The sequence below is a fragment of the Heptranchias perlo genome, chromosome 2, assembly GCF_035084215.1.
Source record: "Heptranchias perlo isolate sHepPer1 chromosome 2, sHepPer1.hap1, whole genome shotgun sequence".
Classification (NCBI taxonomy): Eukaryota; Metazoa; Chordata; class Chondrichthyes; order Hexanchiformes; family Hexanchidae; genus Heptranchias; species Heptranchias perlo.
Window position 1 is genome coordinate 125,917,252 of NC_090326.1, and position 17,957 is coordinate 125,935,208.

Consider the following 17,957-nt stretch of genomic DNA (forward strand, 5'->3'; position numbering starts at 1 on the left):
CTGGGTATTGCCAACAGTACATTCTAGCCTATGAGAATTTATATGAACAGGAAAAGTCCATTAAATCTAACAAACCAATTGCTTTTTGATTAAACTCAACCTCACCCCCCCACCTTCTTACCATGTACCTCAATCCTTTCTGTCCCGATATGCATCCTGATCCTATTTATAGTGTCCACTCCAGCGACCTTTCCTAGTAACTTGTCCTACAACTCTATTATCCTTTGCGTAAGAAAGTTCTGCCTGATTCCTTAGTTTTTAATTTGTATTATTCTAACTTAGTATTTGGACCCATTTCACCAAAATTTCCCTTATCAGTTTTGGCAATTCTCTTCATATTTTTGAAAACTTCAAATAGGGCACCTTGAAGTCACCCATCCAAAGAAAATAAGCGTAACTTCTTAATCTTTCCTCATAACCTAAATTCCTCATACCCTGATTTGCCTTTGTTGCTCACTTGTGTATCCTTCCAATAACTAGGTAACAGAACCATGCACAGTACTTCAAATGGAGTCTGACCCATAGCTTATGTAGCAACAACATGACATTGCTACATTTTTTGTCCTAGCTTTACATTATAATTTTCTTCTCTTTAGGTTTCTTTTTTTCCAAACATCATTTTATAGGAAAGGGGCCGACTGCTTAAAGCTCTTTGCCGATGTCACTGACTGATAGGAGCCGGATAAGAACAAACTGGGGTGATCTTACGTCGGGCAAACATCTGGCCTCCACATGTTGCTTCTCCTGAGAGCACAGCTGAGGTTCAAATTCAACATGTGGGGACCTCTTGCCAACATTTTTTGGTCACAAATTCATAATTCCACAGTCCAATTACATTTTTCTCACTGTTCTACAGCAATATAATACAACATTTATGCAAACACCATTCAGAAAAAACTGTATTGGATGCACCTATAGTTTCATTTATAATGCATAAAACATTCATAAAAATATCAAATAGTTGGACAACAAAGACCATAAAGTAATGAAGGTGTTTATCATTTGAGAACCACACTATCATATATTCACCAAAATAAAAAAAAGTGAGTTTATTTTTATGACTTTTTAAATGTTGTCATGAATTAAACATTTTGTGGCTTTATATGGGTATTTTTTTAATTCATGCCTGACTTCCCTTTTTTCTTTCACCAATTTTGACTGATATCCTGCTCCTTTCCTGAAGGAGCTGATATCTTATTGTAATTCATTGGATGCCGAACAACTTCCAGTAACTTCCCAAATTATCATTATTCACGTGTCAGCCTCAACAGTCAATGGCAGCTTGCAAGTCCATCACGAAGGGCATCACAGTCAAACCCAATCCTGTCCTTATCTGACGTCTACTAGTGGGCACTTCCTGCAGGTGTTGCTGGATAGCAATTAGGAGCAGGAGCCATGCCAGATTTTCCCTTTCTAATGCCAGGACTCTGAGGCCAATTGTGGTACCTCTGCTGCTGCCCGAGCTGAGAGCAGCTAACTCAGCACAGACTAGTACTCGAACCCGAGACTTTCCTGGTCTGTACAGTTCAGTAAGAAACCATTTTGTATTTTTTTTAAATTCTTTTCTAGAATGATCAATGATAACATCCTATAGTTTTTCCAAGCTTCCTGGTATATGTTAGAAAATGAATCTATTTGGGAACTGGAACAGTTGCAGAGAACTCAATATGTTAATATGGCCTTCATTTCAACAGTAATTCAGAATTATGATTGGCTGAATACAATAGACTATTTAGTCACACTTTAGTATTGAACAAAAACCAGTGAAGATTGGAATCCAATTGCTTGAGATGAAAATACATACTTATAACACAATCAATGCCACATGTAATCACCTCGCTGAATAAGTATTATGAGCAGGTGCCTATTCAGTGCCAGATTTTTATTGCCTCAGACTATGGAGGCTTTTTTGAACTCATGGTCACCCGTTTAGCCTGAAGACTGTAGGAGGATCAGTTGTTTATGATGTATTTTAAAACAGTTTTGCTCATCGGCTAAAGCTTGATCATGTGAGAAATGTAAATGACATGCTGGTGTGAAAGGGAGTACTCATCTGAGGGTGGGGTTTGGGGTACTGCCAGAGTGCTATGATGGAATAATACTGTAACTCCACATTCGTATTTGTTTAGCTAATATGTTTGTAAGAACCCAGTAAAAATTGCCCAGTTATTTACTCTGATTTTGCATCAGAACAGAAATGAAGATATGGATTGTGAAGTCCACAATTTGATAGAAATCTCTAGCTTGTATTAAGAACATAAGAAATAGGAGCAGGAGTAGGCCATAAGGCCCCTCGAGCCATTCAATAAGATCATGGCTGATCTTCTAACACAACTCCACTTTCCCACCCTGTCACCATATCCCTTGATTCCCTTAGTGTCCAAATATCCATCACTCTCAGTCTTGAATATACTTAACAACTAAGCATCCACAGCCTTCTGGGGTAGAGAATTCCAAAGATTCACAACCCTCTGAAGACATTTTTCCTCATCTCAGTCCTAAATGGCCGCCCCGTATCTTGAGATTATGACCCCTAGTTCTAGACTCTCCAGCCAAGGGAAACAGCCTCTCAGCATCTAACTAGTTAAGCCCTCTAAGAATTTTATACGTTTCAATGAGATCACCTCTCATTTTTCTAAACTCCAGAGAGTATGGGCCCATTCTACTCAGAGGACAACCCTCTCATCCCAGGAATCAATCTAGTGAACCTTCGTTGCACCTCCTCTAAGGCAAGTATATCCTTCCTTAGGTAAGGAGACCAAAACTGAACATAATACTCCAGGCGTGGTCTCACCAGAACCCTATTTAATTGTAGCAAGACTTCCTTACTCTTCTACTTCAACTCCCTTGCAATAAAGGTCAATATATTATTTACTTCCCTAATTGTTTGCTGTACCTGCATATTAACGTTCTGTGATTCGTGTACAAGGACACTCAAATCCCTCTGACTACCAACACTTCTTAGTCTCTCACCTTTTAAAAAATATTCTGCTTTTCTATTCTTCCTACCAAAGTGGATAACCTCGCATTTCCCCACATTGTACTCCATCTGCCACCTTCTCGCCTACTCACTTAACCTGTCTATATCCCTTTGCAGACTCTTTGCGTCCTCCTCACAGCTTACTTTCCCACTTAGCTTTGTATCGTCAGCAAACTTGGATACATTACACTCGGTCCCCTCATCTAAGTCAATGATATATAGTGTAATTTGGAGAATATATCAAGAGTGAAAGCAAGAAAGAAAGAACTAACTTGCATTTATATAGCGCTTTTGAGACTTAGGGATGTCCCAAAGTGCTTTACAGCCAATGAACTACTTTTGAAGTGTAGTCACTGTTGTAATGTAGGAAATAGCTCCTGTGATGTGAACTGGGCTGGGAAATCTTTACGATAAATTGTTACAGTTTAGATTCAGCTAAGATTGTCCTGACCTCACCTGAACTGAATGTGATCTCTGTGGAGTTGAAAGTACATCTGTTTTTTAAATCACTGATGCTTATACGTTGGAGTTTCATTCTGTGAAAATATGAATTAAACATTATCAGGTACTTCCCCAACTCTTTCCTTTAATATCATTCTTTATCTTACCGTCTTTATGTCTCCTTGTGACACGCACCATCCCATAGCCAAAAGGGTGGCTTAGCAGCCTGTGTCCATATATCCTCTAATAAAAGTGTGTAAGCGTATCACCTGGGGTGATTCTCCTTCTCTTGCCTGTGAGGAGCCACTTAACCTCTACTTACCACCTCAGATTGGTGACACTGATGAGGCTGGGTACATGGCAAGTGGGTAACTGCAAATGCGTAGCCACACAGTGCCCATCTGTAACACATTGCATTGGTACACTAAGTGCTATTCTATCACTTCTACATTTTCTTACTCAGTCACTTGTGAGTAGATTTTTCTCTGATTGCTAATGTGAATATAAGTCAGTGTGAGTATAAAATGGATATCCTGTTTCATATTCATGGTGTTTATTTTGCTCACATTGGCGACTGGAAGACAATATACCCTCTGGTTGGAAAAGTGAGTCCATCAAAAGTGGGCAAGGTTCGAGCTTAGTACATTTAAACAGATTCTAGAGCTTCTATTCCCTCTTTGAAGAAAATTGTTTAAATTAGACACTTTCACGATTGAGTTATGTGGAATTGCTGCATTCTCTAAACATTCTCAGAAAGGACCAGGATTGCCAGCAGTTCTGTATGTTAAAAGAGGATGGTATTTATCTCATACTGTAAATCCTGGATTGACGCAAGCTGTCCAAATCTTCTTACAATAAACAATCGCTTGGCTCCTCTTTGCCATCATGCTCCCAATCCAAGCAGGAAGCGACCATAAATATATAGCACAATCACTTGTATATCAAATATTTAATTATTCCTATGTTTTCAATATTCAGTCAAAGAAAATATCTTGCCAGTGTCAATCAATTTTTTTTATTTTTAAGCTTAACCTATAGGTGTTAGTGGTAGTACTAAAATAACCATTGGAGCACATAAGCTCACTAATGTAGGTAGATTTTATCTGGGGCTGTCCTTTGTTGCATTGAATCTTCTATCATGAGATGGAAAGGTCAAGGTTATTGTCGTTCAACCAGCAAGCAGATGCAGGAAGGCTCTGTATGATATATATTTCATTTCTGTGGACTGAGATATCGAATTGAAAATCATTGTTGAATTTTGTTGTGTTCCCATGCTTTGCACAGAAATGGATTTGTAATAGTTAGCTGATTAAAGATCCCAGACGTTGAAAATGCGCTGCGAGATACTAAGGTACAAATGCTAGATGTGTTTGTCTGAAATTTCTCTTTAGCGAAGGCATTAATCTAATTTACTTTTACATCTTCACACTGTTCTTTGTGTTGGATTGTCTTTCCTTCCTTATTGCTAATGAACGATAATAGTCATTCAGGATTTTCATGAAGATCGGAAATCTAATTGTTGACAGTTCATTATTTCAGATTATCAATTAATTGATGCTTACTTACTAGATTTATAACCAGCCTTGCAGCCATTCAAGTTCCCTTAAACAAAACAAGTACAAGTGGATCAGTATATGACTTTCATACTTTCCCAATTTTATTAAAATTGTTATACCAGAATAAAATGCAATGCAATGCACATTTAAGCTGAGTTGGATGGATTATTGTAATGGTATTTCTACAGATTTAAATCAATTTAAACTGACCTTGTTGCTGCTCTTAGGTCAGCTGACGATAACGATCCAAAAGCTGTATTTTCACAAGGGGGGGAGTTTTAACTCCCTTTGCTCGACGGAAACCGCCTTGCAGCCAGGAGGTTGAGATGTCCACCTGACTCAGGCAGGTGCTCAGATAGGACCCCAAGGCAATTTTAACGGCCGACTGGCTGGAGCGACCACTGTAGAAATATGATGCACAATTGTATATAGGTAGAGGTTAAATTTGGCACTAATCGGAAATAAAGAGCCAACAGAATGGTGCGCGTGGGTAATGAAAAATATCTACACTTAGTGCAGTAGAGGATGCTTTTATAAGGCTGGGGCTGATGCAAATTATAGTGTAGATTTGATGGAGCTTTAACCTTTAACCATGCTGTACTTGAACTGCAAGTGCTTGATGCTGACACTAACAGCATAAATGTCCCTCACCTTGATCACAACAAAACTTACTAAAATAAAAGAGGATATTCATCAGGCAATAACTCACACTTGCTCTTAAACATTCAGCATTTATACAACAGTGGTCAAACCCACAACCCAGTTTGATTTTGGCATTGCTCAGCCCAGTCAAGATTTATTTGGTCCACTGCTTTTAAAAAAGCAGCATTCATTAAAAGAGAACAATATTCTGGGGAAGTGCCTTTAGTCTGTCAGTCTCATTATTATAATTAACATTTATTTATAATTTCTGGTAATGATCCATTAGAACTCACAATAGCAGTTTGAGAATTGGGAAAAAATCTGGAAATAAAAAGCTGGTGTCAGTAAAAAAGAGACCATGAATCTATTGGATTGTTGTACAAACCCAACTGGTTCACTGATTTCCTTTTAGGGAAGGAAACCTGCCATCCTTACCCAGTCTGGCCTACATTTGACTCCTGTCCCACACCAAGGTGGTTGACTCTTAACTGCCCTCTGAAGTGGCCTGGCAAGCCACTCAATTGTGTCAAACCTCCACAAAGGATACCTTCACCACATTGCAGCGGTTCAAGAAGGCAGCCCAAGCACCACCTCCTCAGGGCAACTAGGGATTGGCAATACACGTTGGCCTTGCCAGTGATGGTCACATTCCCAAGAATGAATAAAAGGGCCAGGAAGGTCCCGAGTTCAATCCATGACCTTTGTTGAGTCAACTGATGTAGCTGGGGAGCAGTGGGACACTACAGCTGATCTCACTATTTCCTGATTAGAAAAGGATAATCTTCCAGGGTTCCCATTTCTGTCCATTGGTTTTTGATGGAAAGTGTGTGTATGTGTGTGCCTGTAGCACTTAGCTGTGATATCAGCACTCACTCATTATGACTTGAACAAGACACCGGTGGATTAGTAAACCAGTCTGATTCTGGCAGAAGGCTGCTTAACTATGCAATTATGGGTTTTATTTGGATAGTAGGACCCTGATTGCCATTTTCAGATACAAATAGGCAGAGCATGCAGCACACATTTGTACCAGGTGTTGAATGCTGTAACCAACGGTCCTTGTAGGGACTGCTGGAGACAGCTCAAAAAAAGGGCGACAGAATTTTTAACTTGCGTTTTTGTGGGGTAAGGAGGAGCAGGAGTGCTCCTGCTGGGCCTACAAAAAAACTGGCTAGCAGCCAGCCCCTGCAAGGCCCTCCCTGGTATCGCCTCCATCCCCCCCCCACCCATCCTCCCCACCACCCCAGCCGGCTCAGAGTAGAAGCTGACTGATTTCCCACTTTCCCACACTGGCAAGCTGTAGCTGGGTGCCCATTTGGTGCTTGCATCTCGTCAGCAACATTTAAATGAGGCCTACACCAATAGGATAATTGGTAAAGCATGGTCAACAGTAAAACAATCAGAACAACCTATGCTTTTTATTAATAATTACCTTGGGTGCGACCAGGGCTAGCATTTATTTATACAACCATCACATTGCCTTGATTCTTTCAGGCTAATTTATTAAGTGACCCTTTTCTGTCAATTCCGTTAGCATTTTATCTTCGTCTGGTCTATTTCTTCAGTGCTTTATTAAGTGGCGTGACACAAAGCAGCATGGTCAGTCAAATAGCAATGCACTAGTCATTTCTATACCGTTTAGTGCCACCAAGCATGTTGAAACTGAGTTTGAATAACATGCATTTGTGATAGATTGACCAAGTACATTTACTTATTCAGGTCACGTGCTGTGCTTCATTTCAGTCTTTTTTTGAAGCTTTATACAAGGGAAAGGAAATGTGGCTTCATTGATATAACTTCGAGTGTGCTTTGTGGGAATCAAACTGTATTTCACACCAAATACGGCTGATTTCCATTCTGAGGAAGGGTATACATCCAAAACATTAACCTGTCTTTCCTCATGGATGCTGACTCATCAGCCGCATATTCATAGCATATTTTTATTATTTCAGATTTCCAGTATTTGCAGCTTTTCTTTTTTTTAAATTTGATTTCTCCACTGGGAAGCATTTAGAAAATAGCTCCTAAAAAGAGGTGCATTGCGGTAACCTAATCCTTTATCATTGAATGCAGGAAAAGTTGGTTTAGAAATTGCGTCTGGAATGAGTTGCCCTTTGTGAAATTGCAGTCCTTTGCTCTCTAGCCATCTTCACATAAAATGACTTAATCACTCAAGAAAAGACCGCAGCAGAAGTTCTTACTGTGAAATACTTGGGCGATAGTTACCAATTAATGCTTAGCTCACCTTAGGGACACTAAGAACATGACGCAACAAATGCTGTACTGGTTATAAGCCACTTTATTTAACTACATCCATAACATGTTATGACAGCAGTTAGCAACTTAAATAACTGAGAACATTTTCGGAACAACAAGGACTAGTACAGGTCATATCTAAATCAAGTAGGAACAGAGAGACTTGTGAAGAACATTGGGGCTATTGTGAATCATTTAAGCTAAATAGATGGTGGGGGAGGACAGTGTCAAAAAAAGGATCTGCATTGAGACCGATTGTAGAGAAAAATATGGTCAACCGGTTAGGTGTGGAAACAGTAATCCAGCGAGGCATACATGAACTGCAGACCAAGAACAAGCAGTCACCAGTGGATTTGAACATGGATTGATCTATATCAACTTACAAATACATGCTAGAAGCATTAGGAATAATATACATGAAGTGGAGGTTGTTGTGGCAGCAGGGAACTGCGATGTGGGAATATCAGAAACATGGCTAAATAATGAGAATGAGAGTGAATATAATATTCTGGGGTGAAGAGTGCTCAGAAAAAAAGGACAAAAAAGGAAATAGTGCAGCCCTGTATATCAGGGACACCTGGGACGTAAACAAGATTGATCCAGGGGTAGGGGGTAAGCTACAGATTCCAGATATTCTGGGTGACATCTCTGATGCAACAAAACCAAAGCTAACAGTAGGGTTGTGCTACAGACTCCCCAGGCCAGCATGGGGAGGACAACAAATTGCTCTACAAAGAGATAGGAAGAGCATGTGAGAACAGGAAAGTTATTTTAATGGGAGAAATCAATGAACCTAAAATAAAATTGTCTAGAGTCAGAGCTGGTAAATGTAATGCATGATTGTTTTGTGATCCAGTAGTCAAGGAAGCAACAAAAGGCAGTGTTGTTCTTCACCTAGAATTGGTAGAAGTTCCAGAGAATATACAGGAAATGGAAGTCTTAGCACTCGTCGGGACAGCAACCATAATATGACAAAGTTTACCATGATCTGGGAGTCAGAAATACCTAAGATAGAAGCCAGGTATATAACTTCCAAAAGGCTGAATTCCGTCAATTGAGGGAACAACTAAAGCAAATAAATTGGTGGAAGGAAAAGTGGAACACCTTTAAAGGTATAATGATGAACAGGCAGGATAAAGATGTACCAAAAACTAATACCTAAACAAATGTCACCCAAAATGGATTAAGAAACAAATTAAAGTTGAAATAAAAATGAAAAATAGCCTCTACAAATCCTGCAGAGAGAAACGGGAAGGGGTTCACTGGGAGGAATAAAAGCATATACAGAGACAAGTTAAAAAGATTAATCGGAGGGGCTAAGTGAGATGTAGAAAAAAGCATAGCAGCAGAGACTAACCACAATAGCATAGATTCTTTCGATACCACAACAGTAGGAGAGCAGTCAGAGAAGAGGTGAAAACCACAGAAGATGCAAGTAGAATCAAAACTGAGGATGAACTGAGGTAGTTAATATTCTGAATAATTACTTCCTCCAAGTATTCACAAGGGAATATACAAGCAACATGCAAACAGAGATAACTAAAGTAAAATAAATAACTACATGAAATAGAAGTCTTGAGAAAATGACTCAAAACAAACATATCACCAAGAATATCTGATATTTATCCCAGTGTGCTGAAAGAGACTCGGGAGGAGATTTGTGACAATCATTATGAAGGAATCACTGGACACCGAGCAGCTCCCAGTAGATTGAAAACAGACCAATATAGTGCCTGTATTCAAAACAGGGGTAAAGTAAACACAGGCAACTACAGACCCATCAGTCTTGCCTCCATTCCATGTAACTTAGTAGAATCACTCATCAAGATGGAGCTTGAAGTGTATCTTAATAGCAAGAATATATTAAACAGTTGCCAATCTGGATTCAGAAAGGCAAGATAATGACTGAACAACCTCCTCAACTTCTTTGTGGAAGTAACAACCCAAGTGGACTGTGGAAAGCCATTATGTGCTTAGGCTTCCAAAAGGCATTTGACAAAGTCCCTCATGAAAGGCTATTTATCAAATTCAAAGCTGAAGGGATCAGGGTAAACCCTGGAAATGGATTTTAAAAACTGGTTGAAAGGTAGAAAACAAGAAGTACTTATTACAGGACTGATGTCACGGTGTGGGGAAGTGCTAAGTGGAATGCCCCAGAGGTCAGCGTTGGGACCACTGATGTTTCTCATTTACATAACATCCACCTTAAAGAATTGGGATAGGTGCTATGCGAGCATCTTACCCATATCTTTAATATCTACACATTTCTTCACGTTCCCAAAGGGACCATGTTATAACAGACACTAGTATGAATTAGTAAGTACGCGAATATCCTTGTTAGGTTTAGTGTCTCATCTCTGCTGTAGCTCAGTTCAGTATCTACAGTAGGACATCGGGTTATTAGCAGTAGTGGTCATTCTAAAATTTGACTTCTTGTTTGCCCAACACGTGACTGCCACATAATAAATACGTGAATCTGCAATTTTAAAAGGGATCTAATATTAACAATGTTCAGAATATTTAGAACAACTAAGAAATTCAGAAAGCTTTCATAGGTTGTGATAAGATTGCTTTGTCAGAGTCCAGCGACTCATTCACAGCAAAGAAACTAAAAGCATTTTTTAAAGTAATACTGCTAACACAGCACAGCTGCATGTGCCACGAATATCAATCACGGCCAGCTATTGCAGTTTTGGTTGGCTGAACTAATTGTTTTCTCAGTAGTTGTTTATTAAGAGGAGGTCAAAGGTTGGGGCAGTTATTAGCCTTGTTCAACATCTGCATGATCAGAGGTATGTATTAGGCACTAATGAAATGTTATTCTCCGCTGACAACAACCATCAGCATTCCTGGGTGGATCCACGTCACTGTGACTGCAGTAAGTTCCTCCCATCCTGCCTCTTAATTTACATTGACAGGACTTTTGGTTCTGAGTTCTAACCTAAAGCAGAAGCTGGATCAAATGAACAGCTGAAGCAGATCAGCACTACATTCCCTGAGAAGGCTCCAGCATCTGCGAACCAGGCCTAATTCAGTACAGGAAGTAAGGCCCCTGAATAGGAGATGTAAAAATCTAGCAGCACATAGTTTCAGTTTGTTGCAGCGGATATACTCGTGTCCTGAGCCCAAGACAGAACTGTTCCTGCCAGAACAAGTGACACGCTTGGATCTAGTTTGGTATGCTTGATCGATGTCTAATGACACCTGGTCCTGAACACCTTTTTTCTCAGGTAAGCATATGGTTTATTACTGCAGGCCGGAGGCTCGGCAATGAGCCAAGTCCCACAGGGCAATGCATTCATGCACTGTTTAGTAAATTTGACACTCAGGAGCTTCAGCTGTTGAATGACTGACAAAACTCCATTTCTTTGAGTTCCCAGTGGTATCCTGTTGTTTATCTATTCTGACAATATGACAGGACATAATAACACCAGTTAATGTAAACCTAAAGACATTCTCTTTGAATGTCTACGATTTTGTTTGTCTATCAATTCCGGAACAATTGATACACTAAATAGCATAGTGACAGTTAGAAACTCCGATATAATGAAAATAAAGTAAACCAAACGTGGCCTTTTATATCTCGTCTGCTAAACGGTAACTTATCAAAACTCAAGGGCTTGTTCATTGCTTAATTCATACTGAAGTGTATCCAGTGGCTTAAGTGTTCTTTTGTAACATTGCATTAATAATTCAGCTTGTAGGGTTCCCCTACCTCTCTATTCTTACAACTTTATATCAATAGTTAGAATTCTGAGCTGGTTGCAATTGTTTAAAAAAACTATTAAAAGCTCTTTTTTACTAATGTTGAATTTAAACAGGCCAATGTTTTCACTTTGGCAATTTTTATTTTGTTTATAAATACACTATACAATGATATAAATCATCTAGATACGCAACATTATCATGAAAATTATGCATGTCTTTTCTAATGTTTGTCAACACTTCATGAAAACTACACCCTGTTACCAGCTGGGAAAAAAAAATCAAAATCTATATTTATTTATCTGAACCGAGATTTTTTTTATTTCTAACACTTGTATTAATGATGTGGAGATGCCGGTGATGGACTGGGGTTGACAATTGTAAACAATTTTACAACACCAAGTTATAGTCCAGCAATTTTATTTTAAATTCACAAGCTTTCGGAGGCGACCTCCTTCCTCAGGTGAACGATGTGGAAATGAAGTCCTCGAAATGAAGTCGCATTTATAATTCACAGAACAATGCTTGGTGATAACAGACAGTTTTTTCAACTGCCCGTTGCCAAGGCAATCAGTGTGCAGACAGACAGGTGTTACCTGCCAGGTCTCAGAATATACAAATCACCAAAAAAAACAACAAACAAAAAAAAAACAGAGATAGAGAGGTAGAAACATAGAAAAGACAGCAACTGACCCGTTATATTAAAAACAGATAACATTTGTTCGCTGGTGGGGTAACGTGTAGCGTGACATGAACCCAAGATCCCGGTTGAGGCCGTCCTCATGGGTGCGGAACTTGGCTATCAATTTCTGCTCGACGATTTTGCGTTGTCGTGTGTCTCGAAGGCCGCCTTGGAGTACGCTTACCCGAAGGTCGGTGGCTGAATGTCCTTGACTGCTGAAGTGTTCCCCGACTGGGAGGGAACCCTCCTGTTTGGCGATTGTTGCGCGGTGTCCGTTCATCCGTTGTCGCAGTGTCTGCATGGTCTCGCCAATGTACCATGCTCTGGGGCATCCTTTCCTACAACGTATGAGGTAGACAACGTTGGCCGAGTCACAGGAGTATGAACCATGCACCTGGTGGGTGGTGTCCTCTCGTGTGATGGTGGTATCTGTGTCGATGATCTGGCATGTCTTGCAGAGGTTACCGCGGCAGGGTTGTGTGGTGTCGTGGATGCTGTTCTGTGAATTATAAATGCGACTTCATTTCGAGGACTTCATTTCCACATCGTTCACCTGAGGAAGGAGGTAGCCTCCGAAAGCTTGTGAATTTAAAATAAAATTGCTGGACTATAACTTGGTGTTGTAAAATTGTTTACAATTGTATTAATGAAGCATTAACTACCAAACAAGTGGTCTAGACAATTAATACTCCAACTTTTGAGTTTTAGAACTTAATTGTTTCCCTCTAAAGCTAACTTTTGTCTTTGCCATTGCACACTATGGAGAACATTTCTAATCTGAAATACAAACAGAAATTGCAAGTCAGTCAGCATTTGAAAGAAAAAGCTAGATTAATGTATCAGATGGGACCCTTCATCAGAACTAGCCAAACACTGTAATCTCATGTTTTTGGACAACTTGTAAACAATGCTGCTTGAGTCCTTACATTTTTTTTTACACCTAGTTTTGAGCTGCTGACATTTTAAAAACTGTTTTTAGATCTGATTCTTGCCACTTCAAATTAAAGAAAATGAGGTCGATGGGAAGAATCCTGAGCTGCTAAATGAATCACGCTGGGTGAAGTGTTTGACAGCAGTCAGCCTGCTAGTTGTCTAGCACCTGTTCCTCGAGAAGCTCCATGTCTTTATTTGGTGAACTGTTAAAGGTTTTAGAAGGGCCTTATAATATTGACTGGAAGCTGGAAATTGTTAAGTGACTGCTGTATTTTTAACTCTATGTACTGCTTTGGCCCATTAATGCCACCTTTTTACTAAGCTCTTAAAAGTAAAATAATTTTTATTTAAAAATGTAAAACTGTGGCGGTTATGGGATACATAACAGAGAAAAGAATATAGTGTGACACGTTAAGTCATAAGCATTTTGAACGTTTGACTTCAACATACTTTTAAGCTCTTTTTGTTTTCTTCCAAACTAATTTTAGGTGCTATTTAGACTTCACTTTCTAGTTTAGAAGACGTAAATACAGTTTAAACCAATACTAGTGACAGCGGAATGGCTTTTACTGGTTGATGTCAGAGGCTGAGAATTATTGGTATGTTCCCTGAAATACAAATGCAGGCTGAGTTGTTTTTGTTCTGCGTGTGTCCATCAGTCTCCCAATTCCTTGATTGTTCATATGCTGCAGCACTAAAATACTTGATTTTCATTATCTTACCCAGAATTGTGAAAGAATAAATGTTTCAAAAATCTATAAAATTTCTTCTTCCCCCCACCCCCCCACAAAGAAAGCAGAAGTCTTGCAAAAATAATTAGAGTTTACAATTAATTCATAATATAATATTGATATACCAAGAGTGAAAAATAATGCACACAATGTGCCTCCTCAAGTACAGCTATATAGGTTTTCATGAAGGAAAAGATCTTGTATTTATTTATTGCCTTATCACATCCCAGAAGCATTGCAAATCGCTTCACGTAGAATGAATTTCATTGAGCAGTTACTATTTATGTGTGGGTAATTGTGACAGCGATTTACCACGAAGAGCCTATGCCTGCATAGACACTGTGTAGTACTGTGGCCTAGAAATTGCTTTTGGGTGCAGATAAATGCTTTAATGATTTCTATAACATTTCTTTATCTGCCATTTTAATGCAATGCTAAGCTGTTTATTTTAAACTGGCTAACGTTTATCCAAAAGTAGTAGAGGGATCTCATGCAATGTAGAATTATTGGCGGGAGTCCAATGAGGCTGATTCCTGAATTAGAGGGCTGAGTTATGAGGTAAGATTGTCAACCGGGGGATGTTACCCTCTGGACAGGCGGAGAATGAGGGTGAACTTGATAGAGGTCTTTTTTATAAACTTTTTATAAGGATGGAGAGTTTGGATGCAGGAAAGTGCTGTCATGTGATGAATTAGAGGACTAGGGCATCCAGTTTGAAGTTAAGTGTGTCAAAGGAAAATAAGAAATTTAGACAATAAGTAGGTGATAGGATTGTGGGACAGATTACTAGCAGGGGTGGTGGATCAGTAAATCGTGGTATTAGAACACCACCCAGCAGTATTAGTCAATAGAAAAGGCTACAACTCCATTAATATCCAGCTAGTGTCCGATCGCTGAAACCGGATCATGCAAGTTTCTACAGGATACCAAGGCAGCTGTCACAACACATTTATCCTGCATCCAAAGCTGGAGCTCCCTGGATGACTAAAGATACAGAGATTAAAATGAAACAGAAAAAGGAGGCTTATGACAAATGTAAGGTTCATAATACAGCAGAGAAATAGGCTGAATACAGAAGAGGAAATCTAAGAAAGGGAATGAAGGGCAAAGAGAGTGTATGAGAATAGATTAGCGGCTAACATAAAAGGGAACACAAAAGTCTTTTATAAACATATAAACAGTAAAAGAGTAGTCAAAGGAAGGGTGGGACCGGTTAGGGACAAAAAATATCATCTTGTGGAGGCAGAGGGCATGGCTGAGGTTCTAAATGAATACTTCGCATCCATCGTCACTAAAAAGGATGCTGCCATTGTAGCAGTAAAGGAAGAGGTAGTAGCGATATTGGATATGATAAAAATAGATGAAGAGGTACTTAAAAGATTGGCAGTACTCAAAGTAGAAAAGTCACCCGGTCCAAATGGGATGCATCTTACGTTACTGAGGGAAGTAAGGGTGGAAATTGTGCAGGCTTTAGCCACAATCTTCCAATCTTCTTTAGATATGGGGGCAGTGCCGGAGGACTGGAGGATTGCAAATGTTACACCCCTGATCAAAAAAAGGGGAGAAGGATAAACCTGGCAATTACAGGCCAGTCAGTCTAACGTCGGTGGTGGGGACATTGGGACTTGGAAAAGTATGCACATAAATGAAAGTCAGCATGGATTTGTTAAAGGAAAATCGTGTTTGATAACTTGATTGAGTTCATTGCTGAAGTAATGGAGAGGGTTAATGAGGGTAGTGTGGTTGATATTGTGTATTTGGACTTTCAAAAGGCATTTGATAAAGTATCACATAATAGACTTGTTAGCAAAATTAAAGCCCATGGGATTAAAGGGAGAGTGGCAGGGTGGATACAAAATTGGCTAAGGGACAGAAAGCAGAGAGTAGTGGTGAACGATTATTTTTCAGACTGGAGGGAAGTATACAGTGGTGTTCCTTGGGGGTCAATATTAGGACCACTGCTCTTTTTGATATATATTAATAACCTGGACTGGGTGTAATTTCAAAGTTTGCAGATGACACAACTTGAAAATGAGTAAACAATGCGGAGGATAGTAACAGACTTCAGGAGGACATAGACAGACTGGTGAAATGGGCAGACACATGGCAGATGAAATTTAATGCAGAGAAGTGTGAAGTGATACATTTTGGTATGAAGAATGAGGAGAGGCAAGATAAACTAAATGGTACAATTTTAAAGGGGGTGCTGGAACAGAGAGACCTGAGAGTATATGTACACAAATCTTTAAAGGTGGCAGGACAAGTTGAGAAGGCTGTTTTTAAAAAAAAATATGGGATCCTGGGCTTTATTAATAGAGGCATAGAGTACAAAAACAAGGAAGTTATGCTAAACCTTTATAACACTGGTTAGGCCTCAGCTGAAGTATTGTTTAATTCTGGGCACCACACTTTAGGAAGGATGTCAAGGCCTTGGAGAGGGTATAGAAGAGATTTACTAGAATGAAAGCGCTGCAAATCAATTAATTTGAAATGCAGTCACTGTTATGTAGGCGAATTTGGCAGCCATTTTACACACAGCAAGATCCAAAAAGTAGCAATAAGATAAATGATCATTTATTTTATTTTTGGTGGTGTTGATCGAGGGAAGAAAGTTGGCCAGGTCACTAGGGAACTCCCTGCTACTCAAAATAATACCGATGTCCATATGAATAGGCTGATGGAGCCTTGGTTTAAGGTTTTGTCTGAAGGCACAAAATTAAGATGTGAAAATTGGATGATGAACTTAAGCTGCCCGTTGCTCTTGGGAACTAAGCCATTAGTCTTTGACTTTTTAACGTCTCTTCCTTTACCACAGGGAATATTCTACACATTAAACATTTTTTTTTCCAAGAAGCAATTTGTGAAGAGCTGGATAGAAGCTGTGTTTCACACTGGGCAGTTTGTGTTGCATTATACATATTTACATAAGTCTTCAGGGGAATTGCTGGCTGCTCCATTCCATAGTCACACAATCAGCAGATCGCCTTATTTGAAAAACACCCACTGCAGAGATTGTTTTCCATTTGAAAGCATGTAGACGTGTTTAGTGATCTGAGTACAACACATTCAGGTGTACAATTTTAAAGGGGTTACAGAAACAGAGACCCGGGGGTGTACATACACAAATCTTTGAAGGTGGCAGGACAAGTTGAGAAGGCTGTTTAAAAAGGCATATGGGATCCTGGGCTTTATTAATAGAAGCATAGAGTACAAAAGCAAGGAAGTTATGCTAAAACTTTATGAAACACTAGTTAGGCCTCAGCTGAGGTATTGTGTTCAATTCTGGGCACTCTTTAGGAAGGATGTCAAGGCCTTAGAGAGGGTGCAGAAGAGATTTACTAGAATGGTAGCAGGGATGTAGAATTTCAGTTATGTGGAGGGATTGGAGAAGCTGGGATTGTTCTCCTTGGAACAGAGAAGGAGAAGGGAAGATTTGATAGATGTGTTAAAAATCATGAACGGTTCTGATAGAGTAAATAAGGAGGAACTGTTTCCAGTGGCAGAATGGTCAGTAACCAGAGGACACAGATTTAAGGCGATCAGCTAAAGAGCCAGAGGTGACATGAGGAAATGTTTTTTACACAGCGACTTGTAATGATCTGGAATGCCCTGCCTGAAAGGGGGGTAGAAGCAGATTTAATAGTAACTTTCAAAAGGGAATTGGATAAATACTTGAAGGGAAAAATTTTACAGGGATATGGGGAAAGAGCAGGGGAGTAGGACTAATTGGATAGCTCGACAAAAGAGCCAGCACAGGCACCATGAGCTGAATGGCCTCCTCCTATGCTGTACCTACTACGATTACTTCAGATCAAGCTGTGTGAATAGGACATACGGAGACTGGTTCAGGCTAGAAAGAGGCAAATTTCGGATTGGTATTGGGAATTTCTTGTTCACAAAGAATTGTAATTACATGGAATGGACTTCCAAATGGAGTAGTAGAGGTGAAAACCTTGGAATAATTTAAGAACCAATTAGATGCTGCAATGGGGGGACTGTAGGGTACCTCTGGATGGATGAACTAAGATGGG

At 39.5% G+C, this 17,957-nt stretch overlaps 1 protein-coding gene across 2 annotated transcripts in view; it reads left to right on the forward strand.

The window, feature by feature from the left end:
* Positions 1 to 17,957, forward strand: part of LOC137343211 (voltage-dependent L-type calcium channel subunit beta-2-like) — a 351,241-nt gene that overhangs the window by 176,470 nt on the left and 156,814 nt on the right. The window contains exon 1 of one of the 2 annotated variants that reach the window (XM_068007084.1): positions 10,824 to 11,105. The exons of the other annotated variant lie outside the window; for it this stretch is intronic. Within the exon in view, the coding sequence (XP_067863185.1) occupies positions 11,055 to 11,105 (51 nt within the window). The 5' untranslated portion in view covers positions 10,824 to 11,054. Of the gene's footprint in view, positions 1 to 10,823; positions 11,106 to 17,957 lie in introns of those variants that run through there. 2 annotated transcript variants of the gene reach the window in all.